Source organism: Lolium perenne, chromosome 3, assembly GCF_019359855.2.
Source record: "Lolium perenne isolate Kyuss_39 chromosome 3, Kyuss_2.0, whole genome shotgun sequence".
NCBI lineage: Eukaryota > Viridiplantae > Streptophyta > Magnoliopsida > Poales > Poaceae > Lolium > Lolium perenne.
Window position 1 is genome coordinate 238,895,897 of NC_067246.2, and position 13,995 is coordinate 238,909,891.

Genomic DNA, 13,995 nt, shown 5'->3' on the forward strand with positions numbered 1-13,995 from the left:
GCTCATTTCATCACTGAGTGCTTCATCCACCTGAGGAAGAAGATTAACTTTATTTCTCTGCCCAACATTCTTTTGAACTCTCCGGTTGTACCTGAGATCCTTTTTCGAGCTTGTACAGATAAAAAACTAGCTGCAAAACTAAGGTAACTTCTGTCTAATCTATACCTTTTTCTTTCAGTAGTACAACTGGAGCTTCTAGTTATGTTGGACATTCTCGACTAAGCCCCAATTAATTTTTTATTCGAGCTACTGAACTTGCTGAGAACATTCTAATTAGCCTAAAGATGCAGTACTGACTAGATATTTTGTAGATAACTGAACAAGAAGTTCTAACAGTTCAAAAGCTGGTGCTGCAGCCATACCACATCCGAATTTTTGACAAAACAGACCACCTGCGTGAGTGAATTGTCAAAAAGGACCACCTCCGAAAATTATTGTCAAAAAGGACCACCTGCGTCGTGGTGGCACGCGTGCCAGGCGACACGTGTTGCCTGCTGCCACAGCCGGAGGCGGCAGGGCGTGCCGCCGTTGCCCCCGGCGGCATGTCCACAATGATCAATGAATAGTGTCCTGATCGATGATGAACAGTGCACGTTAGAACAAAATTTGTTGAATTTGTCTTTTTTGTTGAGCCCAAAATACAACGTATTTTACAGTGAATTTTTGCACGATTGTAGTGCATAGAGTTAGCTACATGTAGGTATTTTTTTCGAATTTTTTGAGATATTTTTAAAAAAATCAAAACGGGCTACTATTCATATATCAGCACAATATGAACATGCCGCCCTTGGCTGTGGCGGCAGGCCCTGCCGCCTCCGGCTGTGGCGGCAGGCGACATGTGTCACCTGGCACGCGTGCCGCCACGACGCAGGTGGTCCTTTTTGACAATAATTTTTGAAGGTGGTCCTTTTTGACAATTCACTCGCGTAGGTGGTCTTTTTTGTCAAAAATTCACCACATCCTGATTACGTCACTCCAAGCTCTAGCGGGTACCAGCTTGTTTAGGCAATATAACTCTGTGGGCACAGTATTGCTTGTACACGTAAGACAAATGCACATCCGTTAGTTCTTGGTTGATGGCAGCCAGTAGGATATGTTTACTGAGCTCATTTAGTTCACGTGCTCAACCATATTTAAGTAGGGATTACACATTTTCCTAGTTACCCATGGTCTGAAAACCCTAACGGAGGCGAGTGTCTTCCTGTTTTTGCGCCTGTGGTATGTTTATCAGTTTCTCACTCAAAGTCGTGCCCGGTGGATGTTCATGTTCCACTTCCACCCCACATGAGACACATACATTCACTGTTTTGCTGTATACTACCGGTATACTTGTAGTTTGGAAGTGTTAGACCTAACAGAATGCCAACAACTGATCAGATTTCATACATGATTACAGTAATTCAAGGATGGTATCGATAGGACGGTAGGTGGGGCAATACGATAAATTCATGTGCCGAAGTCTTGTTAGTTTATTGCTAAACTGGTTTCTGTTGCTTTTCTTGAGGGTGTGCTATATTTGTTTTGACTTTTTAGCAATACTCCTTTGGCATTTTACATTCTGAATTGGACCTCATCGTATGCTATCTCATTTTGATCGGCCAGCGAGGTAATATTTGACGATGAAGTCCGTCAGCTGCAAGTTGGATCAGCTGAACGAGTGCTCCAGGTTCTCTACGAACCAATCGAGCAAAGAGGAAATTTATTTGCGGAGGAGCTGGGCGACTTGAGCTTATCACCAAATGTCTACTCCCCCAGCATGATTGCGGCGTTAACAGTGCTTTATATTGACAAGAATCGACGGATGGTGCAGAATTGAGCGGACTTCTCAGTGGTGGATAAATGTCTCGTCTGTGAGTGGACTTTCTTAGTGTCAGATAAATATGTTTCACCTGGCAGGGTGGTCGCTGTCGGATGCATTCTCTTCTCTTTCTATCGTCTGCATTGAAAGTAGGTTTTTGACGGATTCTATTGGCTCAATGTATGGTTGGTCCACAATTGGAGGAGCAAAGTAGTTAAGCAAATGTTTAGGTAAATCTTCCCGTGCTGAGCGGGTCAGGTCAGCATCGCACTATCACTGTAGAAACTGGAAACAGATGTCTCCTGGTGTGTCTTAAGTCATTCAGTTTGAATGTTTGGTGAAAGAGAATTCCGTGCCTATAATGTCGGGGAACAAAGTAAACGCGATATATCTATTATGTATTTATTCAGCATCTGCGACTCTACAAGTCTGAATCTGACCATTTTGACGATTTCATTACTACTGCACCTCTTTATGGAGGTTTTGTGATGTTTGTAACTGATGAAGTGCATCCTGGGTAGTGGGTAGTGTAACGGTAATGCTGGACTTACGGAATCCTGCTTACGGAAGACCCTTACGGACAGACGTGGAGAAAGTTGATTGGTGTACTTCGCTAGCCCTCCTTGATTTTAGGCGCGTGACCCCTCCCGCTGATTACCACGTGTTTCCGTAAGCTGATTTCCGTAGAAAATATCCGTAGATGTAGCATTACTCGTAGTGTAATGTACCGCGTCAACTCTGTCCATAGAGGCGTAGAGCAGCTAGAGGAAACTCTGTCCGTAGAGGATCCTGGGCCAGCAACGTAAAACATGGATGTCACGGCTGAGCTCACGTAGACTGTGGGCCACGAGATGGGCGAATCTTCCATGGAAAGTAATGTCAAAATGTTTGTTTTTCGAAATGAATGCTTTTATGAAGGATATTCGTCGCCATGTCATGGGTACGTCTTCATCGATTCCTTCACTAGGAACTGTTCTGGATGAACGGTGAACGGTCTATCCAGAACTTTTGTGGCCTTTCGAACTTTGGGGAATTTCACATCAGTCTAGAATGCTCATTACTGTACAGTTGACGATATTCGTAGATACGTCACACACAACACCGAAGCATAAACTCGCACCGTTGCGATTAGGGAGCTCAATGTACGTCCTGATGGGCTGATGATGCACTTAAAACTAAGAAAGCGAACCGGCGGCAAACACAGCTAATTAAGGAAACGGCCGGCGGGCGAACGCGCGCGCGCGCACGGGGTGGCATGGAGCGTCGATTCGCCTCGCCCCCACCGCTCGTGTCTCTGGCTAGTTCGCCGCGCGGCCACGGTGCGCGTCCGCGGCGAGGGCGGGCGGGAAGTTGAGCAGCGCCCTGGAGCCCCGGAAGCGGAGCGCGGCGGCGTCGTACGCGGCGGCGGCCTCCTCGGCGGTGCCGAAGGTGCCGAGCCAGATGCGCGCGCCGTTCCGCGACGGGTCCCGGATCTCCGCCGCGTACTTGCCCCACGGCCGCCGCCTCACCCCGCGGTAGTGCCGCTCCGCCGCGGCCGTGCCGCCCTTGGCGGCGATCGTGGCGGCGAGATCATCATCAGCGGCGACGGCCTCCGCTGGCAACTTGGGCGGGGGAGACGAGGAGGGCGCGGGTGCGGCGGCCATGGCGGAGGCCTCGCGGAGGACGTCGTAGAGGAGCATGTCGAGGGAGTCGTTCTCGTTGAGCGGGAGGTAGGCGAGCGTCACGTCCATGCCCGCGCCCGCGACGGCAGCGGCGGAGGTGGGCGTGGGCGTGGCAAGGTGGTCGGCGCCGAGCGAGTGAAACATCTCTCTGATTTTTGCAGGTGTGGGGATGGAGGGTGGCTTGGTACGTACGCCCGGGGCGGGTAGTGCGATATTTAGCACGGAGAAGGCTTCCCCGGCAAGACACTCTGGTTTTCTCTTGGAGCGCTGACGGAGCGAGGACCGCGTGGGCTGTTTGTAGGCCACAGCACAGGGCCTCAATTCTTGGGGAGGAAGAAAGGCAAAGCGCACACGAGGGCCAAGAGAAACGTTGGAAAGTGAGCTGCCAAGTTTTAAGGAATAAGGCGCACGCGCATCCCAAGACGAACTTTGACCATAAAAATTGAGCAACAAAATTTTGATTATATTATATGTAATTAGTATCGTTGGATTCGTATTGAAAATCACTTCTTAATGATGTTAATTTCATATAAATAATCTTTATCTATTTGAAATAATTCTTGGTCAAACAAAAAGCTCGTAAAACGAGGGCGCCTTATTCCTTGAAACGGAGGTAGTACAGTAAAAACCAGCAGAGGCAGAGGCGTGGTTGGATTTGGCAGGTTCTCATTCGCAGTTATTGTCTTGCTGGATTTTCTGATCTATTTTGGGTATTTTCAACATGGCCACATATTTTGGATAAAATTTATGTCCGTTTACACTTGTCCGCATGCGTCTACCATTTTTTCAGCGGTAGAGACGCATTTTTTAACCGCAAGGATTCTGCCATGTATTAATTAGGGAATAGAGCACATGGGCCTACCTGCACCATTGGTCATTTTGTGTCTAGCCGCGGATTTTTTACCACACATACGCAAATGAATGCTTTTGATCCGATTACGTCGCGCCATTGGAGATGACCTTTCTGAACGAGATTTCCCTTGATCCAAATCATCGATCGTCGAAGCAGTGAGTGATAACGAGAAGGAGCGACGTCTATCGCCCGGCCCGGTAGTAGAATGTTCGGAATGGGCCGCGGTCGTGAACTGGTGTTGCTCCCTTCGAGAACTCGTGCTCTTCTCCGAGGGACATGGCAACTGTTCGTCCAATCGTCTGTTTTTGAATACTCGTGGTGGTGGACTTTTTTTTAACAGAAGAAGGGTCCAGAGGACCCGAAGCTTCATTAACTCGGCAGGTTACAAGTACAAGCAGGACTCAGAATAATTTTTTTTTACAAAACAATCCTTGATTTTTCTAAAAGGACCTCGTGGAAAATCTGGAAACGCGATCAAGTCCTTCTCTGCCGATGCCATTGTTGACCTTGCAGCGACGGCCACCTTCTCCACTTCGGGGACGAAACCACTTGGTGAGGAGGCGGTGATGTGTGCCGTGCTGAAGGCAGGAGATCCTCCGACAATGGAGGAAGCAGAATCCTCTGAGTAGCAACTTAGCAAGAGCGGAGCGCCCCCGTCGGCCGAAAGTAGCAGCGGCAGCGGATGCCGTCGCTTGGGAATCTCCGCGGGAGAAGCTTCGTCGTCTTCTCTGCTGCCTCTAGGTCCTGCCTCCTCCACGTCTTGGTCGCCACCACGGCTACCGAAACGGAGGGGAAAGGCAACATCCAGTGACAACACCACCTCGAGCCACCACCTTGTCGATGAAGAAAGAGAGAAGACACGTTGCTTTTCCCCCTCGCCTCCACGGCCGGTCAGGACAAGCATCCATGCACAGTTGACCACGCCACACCGCCTCTTGTTGCCTGGTGTGTGCTGAATTTTGACTTCGGGGCCGGGTATTCTTTCCGGTTCCAGTGTTCCACCGTTTCTCGCTGAGACGCTTGGCCTCTCAAGATGACGAATTTCCATCTCAGGTTGGAGTGGATGCGATCTAAAATTAGGAGTTTTTGACCGCCTTGTTATTGAAGTCTAGGCAATTTTTTCAAGTCTCCATATCAACATCTAAACATCTCGTCCCAACCTCACTATACACTACAAAATAAAATGGCACAACATCCTACTAAAATTGCACGCTTTTAATGAGTGCAAATTTAGTTAGTGGCGCTTAATTTTAGGTGAGTGGTATCTTAAAGAAAATCAAACATCACGATGACTAGCAAAACTATTTCTGCAACAATCTAAACATAAGAGTGTGTAAGTTTGACTTAACACGTCACATTGACTTTAGAAGTTCCACCTCTAGGGAAGTATGGAACCGCTATGAAATCAATCTGATGAGACACGCGTGAATCCAAGAGCAACTGAACAATGTCTACCCCTGTTTTCTTCCTTTTCTTATTTAACCATAAATCCCCCCCAAAAAAATCTACCTCCTTTTTTTCATATATTTTTCTGATCAGGAAAAATAAAAAATTATGTCAGCTATTTTGAAGTTATTCATTCTAGTCTCATACACACAAAAATTTGCAATTATTTATCTACTGCTGGAATTTGGATTTAACCCTAGGGAGGCAATTTTCTAGGCACGCCAAGCCACAACCCCTCATCCTTCGTTAAATCTGGCGGTATTGGAGTATGGGGCGACCCCAATCTACAAGATGGAGTTCTAGGTTCTCCCCCATTGTGTAGGCTCAACACGACGGCGCTTCGCTAGTGGTGGTGACAACATCGACTAGACAAAATTTTCCCGAACCACTCCATCATGGCGCCGTTGGCTACTGCGATGTCGATGGCCTCTGTCACGTTGGTACACAAGACAACTCCAAATAAACAGTTGCAGAAGGCAAATCAATCGATTTATTATGACATCAACGTGATAAATATGCAATATATATAGAAGATTTTAGCACTTATGATTTGATTTCGCAAAAAAAACCTTGAAAAGACAACATGATAAAAATGATTTCATACGTACACTCACATGTTTAAAATGCCCATAAATGCTGAAATCTTATTCTTGGTTCTGTGCAACTCTGTTGATAGAGATATACTAACACATAACTTTTTTTCAGGTGAAGAATTAATGAAAATCACTAGAAAGATGAAGGCGTTTCAGCTTGGGGAATGATATAGAAAATTTCTTTTACCATATGTCCTTATTCGCACTTTCTCAGCTTACCCAATGATGATTCTTTGTGTTGTATACGAGAATACAACCAATTCTGTAGAATTATAGCTTTATTCAGAACATATTTCACTCAAATTCATATCAACTTCTATAGGGATTCATATGATTGAAATTTAAAAAACACTTTCCTTTTTATATGTGTTTTAAAAAACATGCTCATAGGAGAGGATGTTGTCTAAAGCGGGTAAAGAAGTATTAGTCAAAGTATGTGCCCAAGCTATCCCTATGTTTGCAATGGCATGTTTTGACATTACAAAGGGCCTTTGTGATCAGATAAGTGCCATGATATGTAGATATTGGTGGTCCTTTATGCAGAACGAAAACAAAATGCACTAGATAAATTGGGAAACTGTGATGCTGATGAAAAAAGATGGTGGGCTGGGTATAAGGATTTGCATTCTTTCAACATGGCAATGCTTGCGAAACAGGGATGGAGACTGCTGACCGAACCTGATTCCTTGTGTGTGAGAGTATTGAAGGCTAGATATTATCCTGATGCTTTGGTGCTGCATGCTCAACCTAGAAGCGGTATGTCATATACATGGAAAAGTATACTGAGAGGAGTGGAGTTACTCAGGGAAGGGGTGATTAAACGTGTTGGTGATGGTGTATCTATTGACTGCTGGAGAGACCCCTGGTTACCGAGGAAATGGGATAGATCACCAATTACCAGAAAAAGGCAATTAAATTTTGTCGAAGGTGGTAGAGCTGATTGAGACCACTGGTTAATGGGAGACTGCACTAGTGCATGACAATTTTTGGCCAGTGGATGCTCATCTGATATTGGCCTTTTGCAGCCAAATCGGCTTACAAATTGCACAGGCAATAGTTGAGAATCAGAGGTAACAATTATGAGGGTGAGACCACCACGAACCATGCACATAATAGTTTGCCAGTGAACTGGAGTATTAAGCGGGAGGTCATATGAACCGTCCGTCTAAGTCTATCCAAGGGCTCGGATTTCCAAATGCTAGTGAATGGACCAGTAGTATTTTTCAAAAACACTACTCGTTCCACATGTTCTTTTTTTTTTTCCTTTTTTTTTGTGGAGTTCCTCCCGCATGTTAAGGGGGAAGTCCCGCTCCAACGTTTGGTTAGTTGTGGAAATTAGTAGGAGAGTTTAATCCAAATCCTTTGATTAGTTTTTTATAGTTCTTTTGTTCTTATTAACTGCATAATTTTTAGATAAACAATATATTTTAATATTGTGAAGATACCAATTACATCTAGCTGCAACAATACAGTGCCACAACAACAATATGGGTATATACACAAGAATTACAGAAAATAAAAGTCCCACTACACTGATCTATTTTTGTATAACTACGGACCAAAACACCACAAGACTGCACCAGAAATCCATCTTCTCCAATCGGACGCCGGTGGACGTAGACCAAATCAACCACCAAGTGGTTTTCTCTATTGACAAAAAGGGACATCAAATGCCTAAAGGACGTGGAAAACGGTCGAGATGGCCCAAGTGACCGTTTACATTTGGGGTGTCCCAGTGGCCTGATGCTTTTTTTTAAAAAAGAACTATCAAGCTTTTTTAATGCCGATTACTCGTTCACGCGCGAGGATAGTAGGTTCCTACGGGATTCCGAGCGTTTGGTGCGTTCGGTCGGCGTTTCGCTAGTTTCCGCTCTGTCGTGACTATATAATGCCCATGCCAACGACGGCTATGCAAACCTTATCTACAAGCCAAGGACGACCACGAAAGAACTTGGAGGCGCATCACTGCCATGGCTTGCGCACGCTATGCGGAAGATCCGGAGAGAAGCGCATCTCGACACACTCGTTGCGTTCGAGGTGGAGCAGATCACCGCCTACGCCTGCGAGAACGAGCTCTACGGGCCTTACCAGGAGGGCACGGGGGAGGCGGTGACGCGCTTGGTCGTCACGTTGGAAGGCGAGCGGGCGTCTCTCGAGGAGCTCCGACGGCGCCGGGTCGTCAGGGCAGGCCGGCGGTCAGTAGGCCACGCGACTGTGAGTAGCCTCGGCCATAGTAGACCATGCGATGGCGAGTAGGCACGGTCGTCGTAGTTTAGGTTAACTCGTCTAACCATCTTTATAAAGAAGGTCCTTTTAGCCAATCAATATTATCAAGCCTGGATACTAGCTAGGTGCACATGCCAGCTAACCTTGCAGCGTCCACGCACATACGCATTCCTGACGTAAATTCAGGATGTGTTTGCACCTCGATCAGTTTGCGTCGCTAGACTGCGATCGAGACCTATTTTTTGACTAGCCCGACGTCTCGCTTAAGTTCCTCTTGCCAAATCAATTCCCATGGAGGCCAACGATACAATGGGAAACGCGCTGGCAAAAGCACAACCGAAACACACGATTTACTTCCATACAGCCGTTGTACCCTGCCTCAAATAAGCTTGCGCATAGACAAGTCAATACTACTCTCTCCTAACACTAGTAAAATGTACCGTAAAAAGCCTCATTTAGCGGAGAGGTCTTGATGCTGATCCTCTATGCCCAGTGTGCAAACGGCTGAATGGGGATGGGTGCCATCTGTTCTTTCGATGCCAGGAAGTCCATAAGGTGTGGATGAAACTGAATTTGAATGAAGAGAGGGAGAAATTGCTAGCGTGTGATGGAGCGGACAGATTATCTCTACTATAATGCAACAGGAAACAAAGGTTAAAATCAAATGCATCGGCATCCTCTGGTCGTGGTGGAAGGCAAGAAACAAAGCTAATACCAGGGAAGAAACATGCAACACTCAGCGAGTGGTGGCTCAGGTGAATCGGCTTGCAGAGGAATATGAGGATTTGTTTGTGAAGAACAGTGTGCAAAAAGCCAGGACAATTGTTAAGTGGTCAGTCCCAGAAGGAGATGTGCTAAAAATCAATACAAATGGCTGTTTTGATAGTCGATCTGAAAAGGGTGGTTGGGGTTTTGTTGTCCGAGACTCTACAGGCGAAGCTGTTGGGGTTTCATCGGGCAGATTGGATCATGTCCAGGATGCTTTTCAGTCAGAAGCCGAAGCTGTCAGCCAAGCATTGCAGATCGTTCAGATCTGGGGCATTTCAAGTATCCAACTAGAGTCTGACTCACAAACGCTGGTCCAGGCGATAAATAGCAACAATGGTAATTGGGTCCGAGCGGTGTGCTCATCAAGGAGATTAAGGAACCCATTTTTCTAAACTTTATTTGCTTGGGTCGTCCTCGCTCGCTCCCACGCGGTCCTATATGGGTCTGGTTTTCCGCCAAAAACTGGAGTGTTGCTTTTTCTTAAAAAATCTACAGTGTTGTTTTCTAAATTGTAACAATTAGATAAAAATTTGTTGTAAACTCACACGACATATCTTTGTAAGATTTTTCTAAGTGATATGTTATGAAAATGTGTGTTTCTTGATATGTTGTAAACGCATGACTTTTTTATTGTAATTATTTGTGATTTTTGGTGTAATTGTTTTAGTCATAGACACTTTTTTTTCGTAGAGATGGTGTATATATTCGTTAGTTTTGTAACAATTACGTATAAAAGTTATAGAGAAAGCATGGCAGAGATGTTGTAATGTTTACCTGGACGTTTGCCATAAATTATTTTGTTGTAATCGCTAATATTTTTTGGTAAAAATAGTTGTTAATTTTTGTTGTAATTGGATATATATATAATGTTTTATTTCTAACCAATTTTTCACAGCCACGAACACATGTTTTTGTTGTTATAGCTTTTGATTTTTATTGTAATTGTGTCAATTTTTATTGTAAACCAACCTATAGCAAAATAATTGTTGTTTAACCACTTTTTTATAAGACTATTTGCTTACATTTTTTTGTAATTTTTTCATTGTAATAGTACATATCTTATGGCCGCGCCATGCACCAGCATTTGCACAAGTTCGTGTAGCCAGCGATCTCGCTGAGCCAGTTGAGTAATGGAAGGTCTTTCCGGTTTCAAAAAAAAAAACCCTTTACACTTAAGAGCTGAAATATTATGCCAGTTATATGCAACTCTATTGACAGAGATATACTATCACATAACTAATTTTCGTTCAAAGAATTACTAAGAATCACTGCAAAGATTAAGGCATCTTGTTTCGGTTTCAGTAATGCAAGAGAAAACTTTGTTTGCCATATATTGATATTTCCACTTTGTTTCTTACACAGTGATGATCCTCTGTGTTGCATATGAGAAAACAGCCAATTGTGTAGAATCATATCCTGAATCAGAAAATATTTCACTCAAATTGATATTAACTTCTACTGAGATTCATATGATTAAAAATAAAAAAAATGCATTTCGCTTTTTACTTGTGCTTAGAAAAACAGAAGAGAAATCCATGCTCATATATTATACCCATTTTTTTAAATATCTTTGTCTCTATTTTTATGGATTATTTCCAAAACTGTGTGTGAGTGACAACTTAATTGGGTTGTAGAATCACCATACTTATTGCTTACAGGTACTTCTTTTGTCCAAAAGTGCATAACACATATGGTGATCTACACATTTAACTTTTAAAATCCAAAAATCAATTAAAACCCCCCTTTTTGAAAATCAGGGACATACCATACTTTAGATTTATCAGTTAGATTTTTTTTTTTTTGAAACAAGGCAAAAGACTTGCCATTTTCATTGATAAAGAAGAAGTTTTAGAGTTTTACATTCCCATACTTGGCCAAAAGGCCAAGCCAAAAAACGTAACACCTACTCTCGCGGTATTACATTACTCAATGCTTTCGCTCCCGCCATACTCCACGTAGCAACCTCATCTTTGATCTTTGTTATTACCATGTTCGTGGTGGAAGCTTTGTTTCAGAAAACACGTGCATTTCGCTCCTTCCATATTTCCCATGATATCAACATAGCAAGAGAAGTCATGGCCTTTCTACCTTGCCTTTGCTTATGGATCTCCTCCGTCTACCATTCTTTGACATTTCCTCTAGAATGCCAAGCACTTGGGTCAACATCATGTAGCCCTAGCCAACTTATCACACTTGACCAAACTCCAATGGTGAAACGACACTTGAAGAGCAAGTGGGAGGCGGATTCATGAACTTGGTTGCAAAGCTTGCACCTTCCACAATTTGGCCATCCCCTCTTTTGGAGCCTATCCGCCGTCCAAACTCTATTTTGGATAATCAACCACGCGAATGTTTTGCATTTAGGTGGAGCCCAAGGTTTCCAAACAAGGGAAGGAAAAGATGATTTTGTGTGACCCAAGAATTGCATACTGTATGCCGATTTGGAGGAGTAGCATCCACTATTGGTGAGCTTCCAAGAGATGGAATCCGAGGTGTTGGAGTTCAATTGCACCGGTTGAATCATTTCCAAAAGGGTTGCAAATTGCGTGATGTGCTCAAGTGTTAGACCATCATTGGTGTTGATCTTAGAGATCCAAAAATTGGCATCCAAAGCCTTGCTAACGGAACACCTTTTTCCTTGTGATATTTTGTAGACGAGGGGTGCGATGTATTTCGGTCTTTTCCCATCAAGCCAAGTGTCCTCCCAAAAAATTGCCTTCTTTCCATTTCCAATGGAGATCTTTGTCGCCGCGGCGAATAGCTCTTTATCTTGGTTGTTGCATGGGTTTCCAATGCCAACCCACGGTCTTGCCTCATCACTCCATTCATGCCAAAGCCATCTCATGCGAAGAGCCGAAGCGAATTTAGCAAGGTTTAGAATCCCAAGACCTCCATATTCCTTGGGCTTACACACCATATCCCAACTAACTTTGCATTTTCCTCCGGTGACTTTATCACTTGCCGCCCAAAGAAAGACTCTTCGAATGCTATCAATTTTCATGAGCACCTCAAGGGGAACATTGAGGACGGTAATGTAGTAGATGGCAATGCTAGTGAGGACGGACTTAACAAGGGTGGACCGGCCAGCCATGGTGACATGTTTCCCAATCCATGGCAAGAGCTTGGCGGCCACTTTATCTTCTAACGGTTGGAAGTGTATCCTTTTTAACCTAGTGACCGAAAGAGGAAGTCCGAGGTACTTCATTGGAAAGCTTGTACGGGAAGCCGGAAAGGCTTGAAGGATGTCATTAAGATCAAGCTTCGTACATCTAATCACCGCCACTTGACTTTTTGTGCAATTAGTGACAAGACCGGTTACATCCCCAAAGTGTTGCAAGGTGGTAGAAAGGTAGTTGATGTCATCCTTGTTGGGAACCATGAAAATAGCGGCGTCATCGGCATAAAGAGAGGTGCGGACCGTGGGAGCCCTCCCCCTCAACTTATGGAGATGCCCTTGTTCGGTGGCCTTCCGGAGAATGTGATGAAGTGGATCAATGGCCAACACAAAGAGGAGAGGAGACAAGCTTTAAAAAAGCCCCCGTAAAGCCATCCGGGCCCGGGGCTTTATCACAAGCGGTCCCATCCACCGCGGCTTTGACTTCCTCCTCCGTGAACTCCCCACTAAGGAGTGATAAGTCACACTGTGTGGAAGGAATCGTTGTCCAATTGAAGTTTTTAGATCACGGAGGGCCCCTTTTGATTATGTTTTTAAAGTGGTTGTGTATGATGCTCTTCTTTTGGTTATGCTCCGTGACCCACCCATTATTGTGCTTGAGGCGTAGAATGTGATTCTTCTGTCTTCGTGCATTGACACGTAGATGGAAAAATCTAGTGTTTGCATCCCCCTCTTTTAACGTTGTTATCCTTGAGGCTTGTCTCTTTCTTGATCTCTCTAGGGCCGCCAACCCTATGACTCTCTTCTTCAATCTTGATCTAAGCTCTCTTTCTTCATTGGAGAGAAATCTATTTTCTTGCGTCATATCAAGTTGGAGGATGACCTCCAACACCATTTGAAACTCAACCTTAGCTTTGGAGAAAAGCCCTTTGCTCCACTTCCTCAAATTCTTCCCGGTGTTCTTTAGTTTGTGAAAAAGGCGTTGACACGGTTCGACATGATTGGTATTATCATTCCAAGCTCCATTGACAACCTCCGCAAATCCCGGCATTTTTATCCAAAAGTTTTCGAAGCGGAAGGATTTTGGCTTTTTAGGGCCACTTTCATTTGCAAGAAGGAGAGGGCAATGATCGGATAATGACAATGAGAGGGCGTGTAATATGTGGTTGGAGAAAGTGACATCCCAATCTTCATTGCAAAAGAAGGCATCAAGCTTGCTCATAGTAGGGTCATGTCGTTCGTTGCTCCATGTGAATTTGCGGTTTTGAAGATGTATCTCCTTGAGGTCACAAGTGTTTAGCGCGTTGCGGAGTCTCACAATTCGACTACGGTTGGAGTTGGCTCTATTTTTATCTCTAGCACGATAAATTTGGTTGAAATCGCCATTAACTAACCATCTTGTTCCGGTTGGTGGTTTAGCGGCCACCAGCTCCGCAAAGAAGGCGTCCTTGAGGTTTGAACGAGTCGGCCCATATACAGTGGTGAGCTTGAAGGAAATGTTTGTGCCAACAATGACCATCATGGCTGAGAGGGTA

General features: G+C 44.6%; 2 protein-coding genes across 2 annotated transcripts in view; one reads left to right on the plus strand and one right to left on the minus strand.

The window, feature by feature from the left end:
* The window catches only part of LOC127343893 (probable lipid-A-disaccharide synthase, mitochondrial), a 7,179-nt gene extending 4,972 nt beyond the window's left edge, over positions 1-2,207 (plus strand). Inside the window, exons 7-8 of the mRNA XM_051370086.2 lie at positions 1-143; positions 1,603-2,207. The exon at positions 1-143 is cut by the window's left edge and continues 84 nt beyond it. Coding sequence (XP_051226046.1) covers positions 1-143; positions 1,603-1,816 — 357 coding nt within the window. The 3' untranslated portion in view covers positions 1,817-2,207. The remainder of the gene's footprint in view (positions 144-1,602) is intronic.
* A 694-nt stretch (positions 2,208-2,901) lies between these two features.
* LOC127343892 (ethylene-responsive transcription factor 1A) lies at positions 2,902-3,895 on the minus strand. Its single transcript, XM_051370085.2, has one exon. The coding sequence runs from the start codon at positions 3,601-3,603 to the stop codon at positions 3,097-3,099; it is 507 nt and encodes a 168-aa protein (XP_051226045.1). The 5' UTR covers positions 3,604-3,895; the 3' UTR covers positions 2,902-3,096.
* Between the last annotated feature and the right edge of the window lie 10,100 nt (positions 3,896-13,995).

What these genes read in the sequence shown, in the direction of transcription:
- LOC127343892 (XM_051370085.2), bottom strand. Translation starts at nt 3,603, where the DNA reads ATGTTTCACTCGCTCGGCGCCGACCACCTTGCCACGCCCACGCCCACC.